At 40.1% G+C, this 16,549-nt stretch overlaps 1 protein-coding gene across 2 annotated transcripts; it reads left to right on the top strand.

Moving 5' to 3' along the window:
- Window positions 1–203: 203 nt before the first annotated feature.
- TASL (TLR adaptor interacting with endolysosomal SLC15A4) lies at window positions 204–15,247 on the top strand. 2 transcript variants are annotated; one of them, XM_088833801.1, is made up of 3 exons: window positions 204–416; window positions 6,321–8,456; window positions 11,787–15,247. In XM_088833801.1, the coding sequence occupies exon 3, from the start codon at window positions 11,788–11,790 to the stop codon at window positions 12,688–12,690; it is 903 nt and encodes a 300-aa protein (XP_088689927.1). In that variant the 5' UTR covers window positions 204–416; window positions 6,321–8,456; window position 11,787; the 3' UTR covers window positions 12,691–15,247. The 2 variants fall into 2 exon arrangements, with proteins under 2 accessions (XP_088689927.1, XP_055249632.1); XM_055393657.2 differs by lacking the exon at window positions 6,321–8,456.
- Window positions 15,248–16,549: the final 1,302 nt, after the last annotated feature.

The raw sequence follows: 16,549 nt of genomic DNA, 5'->3' as shown, positions 1-16,549 counted from the left end.
CCTGGGAATTTGTTAGAGGAATACATTTATGTTTAGAGGGTTCTTATATAACATGTAGCAATAAGCTATTTTAACAAGAGGCAGTTTCATAGATAGGTTTCATTTTTCAAAAAGGGGAAGAAACACCATTCTGTGGCTTGATGTGGGTTTGTCAGTTATTGCCTCCCCCCTTCTTGGGACTTCCCACTCTTCTTTAGCACAAATCAGACTTGAGCAAAAACAACTTTTTCCATAGGATCAGTTATAAAAAGAATGGCGAGGGCAATGACCAGCTTAGTTTATTGGTTTTATCAGGGAAAGTAGACACACTAAAGGCTTGCGAACGTTTCTGGTCAAAGCACTGGCTGGCTTATTCATCTCTATATGGTCAATCGTGGTATTTCTGCAGGACCAAAGGCACGGACTGGTTAGTGAAGGTAAGCAAAGGAGGCAGCAAACCCTATGACTGAGAACTCTATCTGTCATTTCTCTTCTCACCCTTTCTTCACCCTTTATCAGCAGAACTCAGATCCAATTTCATGACATCTAAAATGCTTTTCTCATTTACCAGATCAGAAGTGAGTGGGAATGTAAGCAAGCATGGGAGAATGTAAGCATGTCTAATGGGAGTTAGACAATGAAGAGAAATTAAGCCAAACACCCCACTTCTCTTACCTCATGGTCACATTTTGGATATTTCTAAAATTTTTTTACTTAAAATTTTGACTGATCTGATCAAGTATTTGTTATGTCATTTCTTCCATCCCTGTTTGCTAATTTCTATATGGGTTTAGCATGTGTGTGTTTTAAAGAAGGCCTAAAAACCTAAGCAGAATTTTGCAGGGACAGCACAACTCGAATTTGGTCACAGGAATGTATTTTAGAGATGAATACAATGACAATAAATTCCAATTTGACTCTCAATTATTCGCTGAATGAAGTTGCGATAAGTGTTTTTCTGTGTGGCAGGATATATGCAAACTAAATGTGATTGACAGCGATGAGGCTTTTCAAATTGCCATCTGGGTGATTTGGGAAAAGTCTCCCTGTTGGTATTAAAGACAGTACATGTACAAGTGGGCTTTTGCTTGAATTATCTTTAGATCTGCTCATTCTTTTTTTGAGCACATCTATATGTGCTTGAATATAAACTTGTTTTGACCAGAATATTCATACTCATATTTTTAGACCATTTTTTTGTGTACGTCAGTTGTAAGAAGCTCATGTTTCTGAGCTTAAGAAGCTTTCTGGAGGAGTGGAGAGTATTTCAAATTTTTGTAAAATATTCATATTATAATGGTAATTTAGGGGATCTACACATGTGAGTTAATTTTATTATTTCAGAGCAAAGTGATGTTTTCAGAGTTATTTCAAGTTACTAGAACATTTCCAACCACAGACCTAATGATTATCTTAGATATATAAGATATTGTCTCTCTGAGCTCTTCATAAGCACAACAGAATGTAAATTTCCCTTCATTAACTAACTGCAGTTACTTTCCTTCCATTTTTTTTGCAAAGTTTCAATCCTATTGAAAAATGGAAAAAAATACTTCAATGAACCAACGTTTCTATCTATGAACACACATTCAACAGTGCAATGCACACACATTTCTAGTAATCACTTGTAGCATTTTGTCACATTTATTTTTTCTCCTGCTATGTCTCTCTCTCTCTCTCTCTGTATATATACATAAACACACACATACACAGGTTGTTTTTTTTCTGAATTATTTGAAAGTATATTGTTGATTTCAGGACAGTACACTCAAATTTTTGACCCATATCTCCTAAGAAAAAGAGCAATCTTCTACATGACTATAATGATAAGGAAATTTAATCTTAATATAATACTATTATCTAATAGTAGATCCATATTCAAATTTCTCTTATTATCCACATGTCCTCTAGAGAGTTTTTATTTTTTTAATTCAGGATTCAGTCTTGCATTGCATTTGGTTGATATGCTTACAATTAAGTAAATGTTAATGGTAATAGCCATAATTAACAATATAATTAACAATTAAGAATTATAACACCAAGGAAATTTAGTATCAATTCTATCATGATTGCTTTTCTTATTTTTTAGTCCTTTCATTAGTATCAAAATACTTTTAAAGTAATTCAAAGTGATCATAAGCTTTCATTTTTCTGTTTGTGAGACATAAAGACAGGATATGAAGAAAACTCCAAACTATGACAAAAATATATTTACTAATATATCTGCATCAAAATTTATATTTTCTGAAATAAGGAAATTTACATGCAGATAAAGCCCTTGGAAGTAGCTGTTTCCTTTGTTCATAAAGATCTAAGTAGAACTGAACAGAAAATTATTTACTTGTTGATGTTAATACGGAAAACAGAGGCCTTTTGACTTATTATTTTAGCCATCAAATTAGACTTTTGGGAACTAACTCATTAAGTAAGAATCACTTCATGTTTGACAGAAGAATTGGTAATCCCAAATTATATGATTTATAACAGGAAATGAAACAAAGTGAGGAATATTTTAGAGCCTCCATCAACAAATGCCACAGAATATGAAATAACAGGGACATAAACCAAGGTGCATGATTAAGTGAATGGTTATTTTCAGCTCTAAAGAACATGTTACTTTCAAAGATAAAGAGTCAGTAAAATGCAGGAGATCTAAAGAAACACCTTGTTTGGGGTAAAGTTCTTGTATTATTCACTGGAAAAAAAACTAATGTAACATAGATTTAGTTACATTATTGTAACTAGATTAAGAACAAAATAATATTCAAGTTTTTCAATGATAACCTTTCAGTGGTTTATTTGCAAGTCCTCCAAATCAAGAAGATCTTTAAAAAACACAGACTGGAATGAAAGGATCTAAAATTAAGATTATAGGGGAAATAAAGAGATGAAGAGATGAAATAGAGTATTCTGGGGATGGAGGCATTATGAAAAAATAACATTTCTGGTATATCACCTACATATAATCTTAACAAGACAGCTTGCTTCACTATAAATATGAGGCAAAAATAAATGTGCTCATCTGATCAGAAAATTTTAAAAAGTAATACTGTATTGAAGAATATCAGTGGAAACAGTTAATTTTAGACACTGATGGTGAGAGAATAAATTGGCCCAAGCTACTTGAAAGACAATTCTGCTTCTCCAAATCTGACCTGGGGAAACATTCCTGGAGGCACATGAACTGACTGCACATAGTCAACAAGCAAGAAAAACCTCCATGTCTACTATGAGAAATTATTTGCTAACAAAGTTGTGCCTGTTATTTTCCATGAAAAGGCAAACCTATATAAGCAGGCATGCTGACTTAGCAGCAGCAGCAGCAGCTGACAAGTGGGAACTAAACTACACCCCAACTAGCTAGGTTCAAGATCATCTATGAAACAATAACATTTTCCTGTCCCTATTTTTGTGACGTTACATACCGTGCTGCCCTGAGGCAGTCCCATCCAGTGCCTCCATTTTTGTGTGGCTATGGAGGTCTTCTCTGCACTGTCTCAACAACCTAGCTTCTCAGAAGTCTTAGTTCGCATACATGCAAACTGTCTTTTCAAGGACAGGATCTCTTCTGCCACCGTATCATCCCCCAATTCTCCCACTTCCTACCAATCCTCAATCTTCCTCCTTTTCTTTTGCTATTGCCAATTACTCCTTTAAAGGACTGTCTCAATAATTTATTTCACTGTTCAAGGTAGCAGCTGGATTTTGCTAAGGTTCTGTGCAATCCTGATAAATATATTGGGGTAGGAGAGACAAGAACTTAGAATTTCTTTCTAATTTAGGGGCAGGGATTTTCAATGGATGGCCAGGGACTCTGGAATGTTGAGATATGAGACTTGATGGGTGGTGGTGCAATGGGGATGGATAGGGAAAGAGGGCTCTGGGACAGAGGAAGAAGGGCATGAATGCCTGGGTTGGGGTGTGGGCATGGGGTGTGGGTGAACTGGGAGGAGTCCAGCATGGCTGGGGTCCTGGGTCCTATGAGAACAGGCAGAGATTGAGATGAAGAAGGCAGATAAGAATCACGTATCATGAGGGCCTAACATGTGTGGACTTTATGCTGGAGGTAATGGGGAGCTGTTGATATTTAAACAGGGCATCTGTAATATTAAATTACCCTGTGGTTGTAAAATTAAGGGCAAGGCAATGCCAAGCTACAGCAGTGGGAATAGTTGAGCAATGTGTTCATATGATTAGATTAAAAGAGCAGACGAATGTGGATGAACCTAGAGGCTCTCATACAGAGTGAAGTTAGAAAGAGAAAAACAAATATCGTAAATTAATGCACATGTATAGAATCTAGAAAGATGGTACAATGACCCTATTTGCAGGGTAGGAATAGAGGCACAGATATAGAAAACGGATATGTAGACACAGTGGGGTAAGGAGAAGGTGGGATGAATTGAGAGAGTAGCACTGACTTATATACACTGTGTGTGTGTGTCCAACTCTTTGCGACCCCAAGGACTGTAGCCTGCTAGGCTCCTCTACCATGTATAAAACAGATAGCTAGTGGGAAGCTGCTGTATAGCACAGGGAGCTCAGCTCAGTGCTCTGTGATGACCTAGAGGGGTGGGAAGCGGGGGGCGGGGGGAGGCTGGGAGGGGGGAGGGAGGCTAAATGGGAGGGGATATATGTATACATATAGCTGATTCATGCTGTCATATAGCAGAAACCAAATACTACATTGTAAAGCAATTATCCTCCAAGTAAAAAACATTTTTAAATAAATTTTTTTTTTAGAAAGAGCAGAGTAGAAATTATTTCTATATCTCAAAGACATATGAACATTGATACACAACTGAGTCAAGCATGTAGCCCTGTGGTGTGGACACTGGCTGTATTCTTAACTTTTCTTTCTATATTTCACTGCATTTTCCTTCCCTTCCTCGGCAAGGGTTGTTATTACATGAGTCAGGACTGGTACCCTTTTCCTGGAAGGACTAATTGCTTGTCATGATTGTGCAATATTAACTGCTCTCAACTAGGCATTAATGTAATGTTTTAAGAATAGACCACACACTTTGGGGTTAGAAAATCTGAACTTGAATCTTGCCTCTATTACTTACTTGCTTTGTGATCTTGGGAAGGTCGTTTGTCCTATCTTAATCTCAGTTTTCTCGTTTGGAAAACCTGGATAATGATAACATCTAACAGTGCAGTGCTATTGGAAGATTAGGGGTAATGGTTGGAAAGCACCAACACAACTGTGATTATTATTGTGCCCTATCCCAATTACTGCACCTGCTTTTCGATTTAGGTCAAGGATAGCAAGCCATAACCTGTGGGTCAAATTGGCCCTTTGTCTGTTTTTGTAAATAAAGTTTTACTGGAACGCAGCCACACCCATTTGTTTACATGCTGTCTCTCACTGCTATCCTGCTATGATGGCCAAGTTGAGTGACAGATGCCTAAAATATTAAATATTCGGCCATTTATAGAAAACGTTTTCTGAACCCTAAGTTGGATTTTTCCAAACATTTCCTCTTACCAATCTCTTCCCTCTTTAGTTTTCTCTTTAAATCCATGCTTGTGTTGTTTGAATGTAAATTAAAAGTATGTCTATGTACAGAGTTATAATGACAGTTTTTTGAAAAGTGTTAATATAGAAGGAAGAATTCATATTACAATTTCTTCTGAAATCCAAGTAAATGATTTAACAACGTGCTGCACTTCAGTACATATTTCTAAGTCGTGAATTTGCACAGCAGGTTAATTTTGGTATTCCCCTGTCTGGTAATGATTAATGGAGGCTAAATTTGTCTAGAACATCTCATCCGCAAATGTCCTTGAAAGTCTTTTCCTTCACACCTCAAAAAATTTTTTTCTTTTTCTTTTGTATTGGAGTAGAGCCGATGAACAATGTTGTGACAGTTTCTGGGGAACAGTGAAGGGACTCAGCCATACATACACATGTATCTGTTTTCCCTCAAACTCTTACTCAGTCATGGAAAATTCCAGATGTATCTCTGTCTCTATCTTCTCTATGATGAGAAATAAAAATTCAAGTGATAAAATATCTTTGAACAATTGAAATAATCCATTGACTTAAGTTTTACCATCTCGGATAAAATTAAGCCAAATATTTATTTGAAGTACATCTTTTTAATAACTTTGAAGAGTGAGGTCTTCTAAAAATTTTGTAATTACTGAAGTTTATTAAGAAAAATGCCAACAATTAATCAAAATAAACCCAAATAACTTTCTCTGTTTTAAAATTTTAAGATGTCATGATACATAGTGCTATTTTAATTCTAGTGGTACATTAAAGGGTTCTTATAAAGATCAAATGAGTTAACATATGTATAATTTGGGTGTTTCACACATTACTCTCTCCACAGCTTGAGAAAAATCTTGCAAAAGCTGCTGTAGCATGCTCTCTGCTGCCCTCTGCTGCTCATTTTCAGAAATGGATTTTGATTCTGAGTAATACCTCGGGCTTCCTGATGGCTAAGCGGTAAAGAATCTGCCTGCAATGCAGAAGATGTAGGAGACACAGGTTTGATCCCTGGGTCAGAAAGACCCCTTGGAGGAGGGCATGGAAACCCACTCTAGTATTCTGGCCTGGAGAATCCCATGGACAGAGGAGCCTGGTGGGCTCCAGCCCATAGGGTTGCAAAGAGTCGGACACGACTGAAGCATGCACACACACAATGCTTACCTCACTTATTTTCTTCTCTTAATAAAGTTAAAAGCCCATGTGATATTAAAGTTTTAGAGGATTTTATAATTTAATCCCACATTCTCAATTTACAGATAAGAAGTTGAGTCTCTGAGAGGTTAAGTGACAAGCAAGTGTGGGCTCTGTTTTCTTTCCTTTTCCTGTCCATGCTGTGCAACTTGTGGGATCTTAGTTCCCCAACCAGGGACTGAACCCAGGCCTCTGCAGTGAGAGCATGGAGTTCTAACCACTGGACTACCAGGGGATTCTAGCGGGCTCTGTTTTCTGACTGATCAGCATTTGAATGCCTGCTGGTTATGGACAGAGTACTTAATTTCGATACATAGAAATTGAGAATAATAGTACCTACATCTTTGAGTTTTTGTGGGGATTCATTGATTTAATACATAAAAGACACTTAGAACAGTGTCTGGGTTGTAGCTAGTATAAATGCTAGCCTTGTTATAGACCTGCCATTAACTAGACTAAAACCACAGCAAGATCAGAACTAGAATTCTAGTCTCTTGACTACCAGTTCAATAGTATTTTTTTTTTTGGCCTTAATGAGTCTGCATAGCAACCAAATTTTACCTTCCAATGTCCAATGTGGATTTTCAGAATGTGACCTGCTCACGTTGGAAGTTCTTGTAGTTTGTGTGACACTATTGACACTGGAGAGCTTGTTGTGGCTCATTCCTCCTTGTACTGTTCAAGGCAGGTTCCCCACAGAAATTATTACCCATACAAGCTCCTCAAGCCTCCAGATAGGAAATCTTGCAGCCCACACTTGGGAGATGCTGTCACTGTTGACTGACAGTAACCCTTCTAATGAGTTCCCTGCTTGAATCTCCGGTGCACAGACAGACACCTGCACTCAGTTACCGAGAGTCTGACTCAAGAGGAACTGAAGTAAACCCATCAGCTCCTTTCCTGGCTCTTTCTCCTGATCTCTCCATTTTGGTCAATGCTGGTGTCAACTGTCAGCGTGCCTAGACACAGTTACGTCTTCTCCTTCACTACCAAGTCCAGGAGTCATGGCCTCTCAAGTACATTGCTTCTCTTCCTTTTCTGCTTCCTTCCTGCTGGCTCCTGCCCCTAAACAGCTCAAGTGGGCATGAATCCAGCAGCCCCTAACCTGGGTCTCGGACTCCAGTTTCATTCTGCTGACATTCATCTTGCCCTTTATTCATAGATCACATCATGCCTTGAAAAACCTTGGTTACCTTCCAGAGGTTTGTATTGCCTTCAGCGTAAACTTAAAGTCCTCAGCCTTGCATGTCTCAATATACCTCCCTGACCTTTTCTCTCACTCCTTTCTCATAGGAATTTGCTCCTTTAGGCATGGGTGTCTCTGTCCCTTGGTATTAGGACACATTTTCTGCTTTTCCATCATTGGTCCTACCACTGTACTGGTCTGCCTTGGGCCCTATGGTAGGGCTCTTATTCTACCAGAATTAAGGTATCAACAAAGCTCTCAGCCCATGACAAATAGGGCAAAGAGGCTTTTATGTGTGTGTTAGTTGCTCAGTCATGTCTGACTCTTTGTGACCCCCATGGCCTATATAGCCCACCAGGCTCCTCTGCCCATGGGATTTTCCACGCAAGAATACTGGAGTGGTTTGCCATGCCCTTCTCTAGGGGATCTTCCTGACTCAGGGATCGAACCCAGGTCTTGGCCATTACTCAAAACAAAATCCACTTCCTTCACTACTGTGAACGAGCAGAGGTTATCTGGAGAACTTACACACATCAGCCGCATAAGATGAGAGAAGAATCCACTATGACTTTTTAACACGAAAAGAAATGTGATAAACAGGTGATTTGGGATAATGGCTGAATGGGAACAAGGGGGCCTCAAGAATGATTTTGCATTATCACCTTCACTATCTTCTAAGTCCGTGCTGTGCAATATCTTAGCCATGTGGTATTCTTAGTTTCAATTAAATGAAGTTAATTAATTAGTAAAATTCAGTTTCATTAGCCACATTTCAAGGGCTTAATCGTCACATATGGCTGTTAATATTTTGGACAGCACATATGTAGATCAATCTATCATCCCAGAAAGTTCTGTTGGACTGCACTGGTCTAGATTTTCCATTTGCTTCTCTCAGTCATCCACCCCTGATCTACTGCTTTCCAGTTTCTAAAGTATAACTGCTCTAGTCTCGCCTCTTGTTCTCCCTTTTCTCATGCATTATATTTTTAAGAAATCATTTACTGTTGTTTTAGTGAAGTTTGGAGGGGGAGAAAGAATACAGGTATATGTCTAATCCATTATTTTTCCTAAAAAGCTTTGTTTTTCTCTCCCTCAGTGTGATCTTGCTTTTGGGCTCACATTCTGAGTAATCACAGTCACTTCAGGGGTCCCTCTGGCTTGGGCTTGCCTCTGAATTCCAGCTTGCTTCCATAAAGCCATAGCATCAGCTGGGGATGCTGGGGGTGGGAGGGAGGTGGCACCGTGGGGACATTTCTGGCTGTTGTCACGTAGTCACATGGGCATCCATGGTAAGTTCTCATCATTCACCTGGCCCCTGGTTAACATTCTATAACTATCATGTCTGCAATCTGCCCATCCCCAATGGAGGTTTTCACCAGGTTTGCAGGCTCTGGGCAGCATGCTGGTACCTAAGCAGACTTCACAAGGCAGCCTTAGGCCGGTCCACCTGGGCATTCCATTTGGTTGGTTTTCCTCCTGCTCCTCAGGTTCTACGTGGGGGTTAGGGCACAGGCCTCATCTACTCAGGGCTCCCCCAATCTCCCTCTTTCCCTCCACAGGGATTCCATCCACTGAGTCTATTGTTGATATGTCAATATGATGCCCTAAGTCATTTGGTAGTGGTTTAGTTGTTAAGTTGTGTTCAACTCTTGCAATGTTATGGACTGTAGCCCACCAACCTCCTCTATCCATGGATTTCCCAGAGAAGCATACTGGAGTGGGTTGCCATTTCCTCCTGCAGGGGATCTTTCCGACCCAGGGATTGAACCCGGGTCTCCTGCATTGCAGGCAGACTCTTTATGACTGAGCCACTTGGCTCAGTGACCGAACGGCCAGTCATTTAGGGTTCTGGATTCTGAAGTGAAAAAGCTCAGGTTATGGAATCTCAAAACTCATTTCTCTAAAACTATGATTCCTGCCAAGACTTTCTAAAGATTCTTTAGCAACTCAAAAGGTCCTGAAGGCAGAAGGCCCTAATTGCAATCTGGTTGGAGTGACGTGGGAGGGTCGTGAGGTAACTGCATCACTAGGAAGCCTTAGGATAAACTTTCTTGCTCTGCTGTTCAGTTTGTTAAGAACAGAACCACACAAGTTTTTTTGGAAAGAAAATTTTCTTACTGTCATAAGTGTGTCCAGCATACAAGAATCGCTTCAAGGATGTGTTGAAAACCTTTAACTTTGTAGCTTCATGATACATGACAGTGCCTGGAATATAGTAAACATTTAAATCATTAATAAATCTGTGGAACATATTTTGGAATAGTTCCCCCCAAAAGAAATAAACATTGAAAACGTTGGTGGTAGTGGTTTAGTTGCTAAGTCATGCCCAGCTCTTTTTGACCCTATGAACTGTAGCCCATCAAACTCTTCTGTCCATGAGATTTCCCAGCAAGAATACTGGAGTGGGTTGCCATTTCCTTTTCCAGGGGATCTTCCCCACTCAGGGCTAGATCTCACATCTCCTCCTTGGCAGGCGGATTCTTTATCACTGAGCCACCAGGGAAGCCCACTAAGTACATTACATTCATAATACTAACTTTATACAATTAAAATGTTAACTTGGAAAATAACTTCATGACTATAAAAGAGATGCTAAAATTAAAAAATAAAGAATCCTTAGGGTTAAGATAATCCTTTTCTAATATGACTTGTCAATTTCAGGCTCAAATTAATGGGTCTATTTTAGAAGCCCAGCCCTTGAGGCCAAAGCAGGTCAGTTCTCTTTGCTCTTGTCTGTTGCTCCATTGCCAAGAGTGTCTTTTTTGGAAAATGCAGCTGTGGATTTCCAACCTATTCTGCTGCTGCTGTTAAGTCACTCAGTCGTGTCTGACTCTTTGCAACCCCACGGACTGTAGCCTGCCAGGCTCCTCTGTCCATGGGATTTCCCAGGCAAGGATGTTGAAGTGGGTTGCCATTTCCTTCTCCAGGGGATCTTCTCAACCCAGGAAGCTAATCTGGGTTTCCTGCATTGGCAGGTGGATTCTTTACCACTGAGCCACTTGGGAAGCCCCCAGCCTATTCTAGTCACCTTAGAATCCAGTGACAACTGCTAACAGTGGGAGGAGAGGTGCAGGTAGAGGAAAAGCTCACAGTAACTGAGGCAGAGATAAACACATCAGTCAGACACAGGAACATTTCCAGGACGTACTGTAAAAACTAGGACTGAGAGAGCAAGAAAGCCATCCTGGGCAGCAAAGGGAGACAAAGGTTTCATGGTCCTTCATGACAGGTTGACAGTGAATTAATTTCATACCCTGCCACTGCTGTTCATTATTTAATTCAAGTTAAAGATCCTTTGATTTCCTCCTCAAGGCAGACAACTGTGCTAGCTCCCAAGAATATAATACAATAATGAATAAGATATAGCTCTCATTTTCAGTAGAATCTGTCCCCAATTCCCCCATTTTTTCATAACCTACTCGTGATGCTGCTTCCCCAGCATGCAGCTACTCAATCACTTTCCATTTCCTTCGGGGCAGAAGGCAGATACCCTTGCCCAACTCCCAAGGCCCTTTAGGATTCAATTTCAGTCAATATCCCCAGCCCTCTCTGCTTAGGCTCAGTGTCTTATATACGCCATGTAAGGCTATCTCATCAATTTCTTGTAACTCTGTGACTAGGGATGGAACGCCTAGGCTTCAGTTTATCTGAAATGCCACCTTCTCTGGGACGTAGCCTGTCGTCTCTCCTCCTTCACCCCAGCTTGTTACTCAGAAACTTGTTGAAGCAGGGAACTGTGCCCATTTCATCTTTATACCTCCAGCACATGCCAGCGCTCTGGGACCACAGCAGGCACAGAATGAGTAAGAGCTTGGGGAATGAATGAAATCAACCTATTTATTGCTCTTTACTTTTTTGATAGCACAGCTGCCTATTTGTGAGACTCCAATCTTCTTTTCCCCCATTGTAACTCACATAATCTCTTTCCAGAATGCTGTCAGAAGGCTATCTCAGTGGACTTGCCTACCGGAATGACATCCAGTGGAATTATCCATCTTCTAATGAGCAAGTGGTTGAGGAAAAGGAAGAGGAGATGGAAGCCACAGCAGCTGCGAGTCTTTCCTATTCCTCCGTGGATGAAACACAAGTCCAAAATCTCTATGTGAGCTGCAAATCCTCTGGCAAGGTCATTTCTTCAGTGTATTCAAGAGAAAGCCAACATAGTAGAAATCCGAGAATCACAGTGCTGCAAACAAACCCCAATCCTGTGTATGAAAGCCCAAACTTGGCCGCAGTTGAACTATACAGAGACACCAGCAGAGAGACCTACTTGGTCCCACCTTCCTGCAAGAGTATCTGCAAGAATTACAACGACTTACACATTGCAGGGGGCCAGGTGATGGCCATTAATTCAGTGACAACAGATTTCCCCTCTGAGGATAGTTTTCAATATGGTCCTTTGCTGAAATCATCTGAGATTCCTTTGTCCATGGAGGATTCCATGTCCACTCAGCCCAGCAACTTGCCACCCACCCCTATCCAGCGGTATTCATCCTACTGGAGAATAACCAGCATCAAAGAGAAAAACAGCCTGCAAATGCAGAAGCCTATTTCAAATGCGGTGCTGAATGAATACCTGGAGCAGAAGCTGGTGGAGTTGTATAAGCAGTACTTTATGGACACTGGGTTTCATGACAGTTCACCTACCCAGATTCTGGCATCTGAACTCATCATGACAAACGTGGACCAAATTAGTATTCAAGTGTCTATAGAGAAGAACCTGGAGATCTCAAAAGCCAGGGATATCGTCATTAACCGCCTATTACAGTATGGGTCAACCGAAATCAGCACACCAAGTCTCCATATTTCTCAGTATAGCAACATGAATCCATAGAGAGGGTGCTTCCATTGCTCTTTCTCAACTACTCAAATCCTAAGCAACAAGTATTCATTTATTCTGAGAATGTGCAGGATGGGGTTGGCAAGGGGTAGAGAAGAAAATGTTGGTTGCAGGTCAGGTATGGATTAAGAGGAAATCTCATAATATTACACGTGAAGGAATGTGGGGAGAGGAGCTATAATGACTTCCAAGTGAGGGCTGTACAGCAACAAAGCAAAAATAAAAATGATCAAAAAAGAAGGTATGATTCATATAAGGGAATACAGAAAAGGAAAAAGAAGACAAACCAAGTAAGGATGCACACAGTGTATGGAGAGTCCTTAGAAAACTAGGAATAAAACCACCATATGATCCAGTAATCCCACTCCTAGGCATGTACCCTGAGTAAACCAAAATTTAAAAAGACACATGTATCCCAATGTTCGTCGCAGCACTATTTACAATAGCTAGAAGCAATCTAGATGTCCATTGACAGATGAATGGATAAAGAAGTTGTGGTACATATGCACAATGGAATATTACTCAGCCATAAAAAGGAACACATATGAGTCAGTTCTAATGAGGTAGATGAACCTAGAGCCTATTATACAGAGTGAAGTAAGTCAGAAAGAAAAAATACATATGTATTAACACGTATATATGGAATCTATAAAGATGGTACCAAAGAATTTACTTGCAGGGCAGCAATGGAAAAATAGACATAGAGAACAGACTTATGGACACAGGGAGTGGGCAGGTGAGGGTGAGATGTATGGAGAGAGTAACATGGAAACTTCTATTACCATATGTAAAATAGACAGCCAATGGCAATTTGCTGTATGTCTCAGGGAACTCAAACAGGGGCTCTGTATCAACCTAGAGGCATGGGATGGGGAGGGAGATGGGAGGGAGGTTCAAGAGGGAGGAGATATATGTATACTTATGGCTGATTCATGTTGATATTCGGCAGAAAACAGCAAAATTCTGTAAAGAAATTATCCTTCAATTAAAATAAATAAATAAATTTTAAAAAGAAGACTGCACAGCATGGCAAAACTAAAAGCCAAAGGTTTCAGGGTAGGGAGTTAAGAATATGTTTGTCACTCAAGTAAAATCCTCCAAGCTGTTTCTTCTTAGGGGAAATGGACCACTAAAGGCTGCTACATTTGGGTAGAAAGACAGGTTCAAACAGTTTTCAAAACATACATTTGTATCTATTTTCCCTATCCTGCACCAGATCATTTAAAAATATATTCTTTATAAAGATGAAAATAGTAGCAAATTGCAATGTGCTTTTATTTTTTAATGATTCAGTTCAGTTCAGTTCAGTTCTTAGCCACAACCTCAAATACAACCACTCACATCTAATTCTGTTTACTGGGGGGATGAAGTTTTCTAAAATGAAAAATGCCACATAGTGAATATTAAACTACTGCTTTATTTTGCTGTGTTTGATTTTCTTGGTGGTACTAAGCTTGAAAAGGAATTATGCATCTTATTTTTCCCATTTTTCTCTTCTTTTTCTACATGCTCTCTTGTCCCTTCTGGAGCCAGGAAGGAAGTCTTTTGTATTCTCTTACAAGCTCTAGGATCTCATGGTGTCAAATTCTGTAAATTCATGCACTAGAATGGTAGCTTCATGAGAGTCCCACTGCTCCACTTAATTCCTAGTTCAAGGACTTGCAAATGATGACTCATTGGCCAAATCTAGTCTGCCACCTATTTCTTTTATTGAGAGGGCTTCCCCAGTGGCTCAGTGGTAAAGAATCTATCAATGCAGGAGACACGAGTTCGATCCCTGGGTTGGGAAGATCCCCTGGAGGAGGGCATGGCAACCCACTCCAGTATTCTGGCCTGGAGAATCCCACTGGACAGAGGAGCCTGGTGGGCTACAGTCCACGGGGTCACAAAGAGTTAGACACAACCTATCGATTAAACCACAGCACCAACAACAATCTGCATATAACACGTTAGTTTCACATGTACAACATGATTTGCTATTTGCATATTATGAAACGATGACCACAATACACCTAGTTACATCCTTTGAAATCCCATGAGCTAAGGATTTTTTCAGCCACTTTAAAAGGAAGAATATTTTATGACATGAAAATTATGATATTCAAATTCAGTGTCCATTAAACAAGGCTTCATTGAAGCAAAGCCATATCTATTCATTTCTTATTCTTTATGGCTGCTTTCACACTAGAAAGGCAAACCTCAGTAAACGTCATGGAGAACATGTGGTCAACCGAAGCCAAAAACACTATCTTTCCTTCCACAAAAGAAGTTTGCCTACCCTGCTCCACAGCAGTGCCCTGACCATACAACGGGTGATTGAGTTAATTCAGCTGCCTTGAGGAGGGTGACTCTGGGATGGAGACTGGTGAGCAAGTTTATGGGGGCCTGTTGGGAACAACCTCTGTGAGGGAATGATGAAAGCCAAAGAGGTTTCCATAGATGCCTCAGCCACTTAAGGGAGCTCTGTGATTGGGGTGGGCCTTCAGCAAAAACCATCACAATACTGTAAATAATTATCCTCCAATTAAAATAAATAAATGTGCTGTGCTTAGTCACTCAGTTGTGTCTGACTCTTTGCAACCCCATGGACTGTGGCTCACCAGGCTCCTCTGCCCATGGGATTTCCCAGGTAAGAATACTGGAATGGGTAGCCATTCCCTTCTCCAGGGGATCTTTCCAATCCAGGGATCGAACCCAGGTCTCCCACATTCCAGGCGGATTCTTTACCAGCAGAACTACCAGGGATCAAAATAAATAAATAAAGTTAAAAAATTGAGGGAGGTTCAAGAGGGAGGGGACATATGTATACCTATGGCTGATTCATGTTGAGGTTTGACAGAAAAGGACAAAATTCTGTAAACCAATTATCCCTCAATTAAAAAGTAAATGTTTAAAAATAGATAAACAACAAGGATCTACTGTATAGCAGAGGAAACTTTACTCAATATTCTGTAATAACCTATATGGAAAAGAACCTGGAAAAGAATGGATATATGCAAATGTATACCCGAATCACTTTGTTGTATATTTGAAACTAAAACATCAATACAGTATACTAATGCATATATATGGAATTTAGAAAGATGGTAACCTTAACCCTATATACGAGACTGCAAAAGAGACATAGGTGTATAGAACAGTCTTTGGGACTCTGTGGGAAGGTGAAGGTGGGATGATATGGGAGAATGGCATTATAGCATGTATATTATTATATGTGAAGTGAATCACCAGTCCAGGTTCGATGCATGATACAGGATGCTTGGGGCTGGTGCACGGGGATGACCTGGAGGGAGGATATGGGGAAGAGGGAGGTGGGAGGGGGGTTCAAGAAAGGGAACACATGTACACCCGGGGTGGATTCGTGTCAATGTATGGCAAAACCAACCAATATATTAATGTAAGGTAATTTTCCTTCAATAAAATAAAAAAAACATTGTAAATCAACTATATTCCAATATAAAATAAATTTTTTTCAAAAACTAAAAAAAAAAAAAAAAAGAAATGAGAGGGTTGGCTTTGATTCTACCGCTTGACCAGCAGGGGGCGCAATGGTAGCTGAAGTAATTCAGAGTCAAATTCCTCAAGGGGAATCAGCTGTGAGCCTTCAGAAGCCAAACTCCTGGCAGCTCCTGGGAAAATGAGTTCCTCAGCCAGGAGGAGGAATGTGAAGCACAACAGCATCCTCTGCATTTTCCCAGTGTTTGTAGAGTGAATTTTCTTTTTTAACAACATGTGGTATCATGTAAAAAATCTGGTTTTGAAATAATAATTCAGAAATGTTATTCACTGTTTTAAATAAATAATAGCCACTATGCATTAATTACGGAGAAGGCAATGGCACCCCACTCCAGTA

This window comes from Moschus berezovskii, chromosome X, assembly GCF_049115385.1.
Source record: "Moschus berezovskii isolate FMDL1 chromosome X, NW_MosBer_1.0, whole genome shotgun sequence".
In the NCBI taxonomy this organism is placed as follows: domain Eukaryota; kingdom Metazoa; phylum Chordata; class Mammalia; order Artiodactyla; family Moschidae; genus Moschus; species Moschus berezovskii.
This window is presented reverse-complemented; position numbering and strand designations above follow the sequence as displayed.

Bases quoted from the DNA above. Each gene is read 5' to 3' on its own strand.
- TASL (XM_055393657.2), top strand. From the start codon at position 11,788: ATGCTGTCAGAAGGCTATCTCAGTGGACTTGCCTACCGGAATGACATC.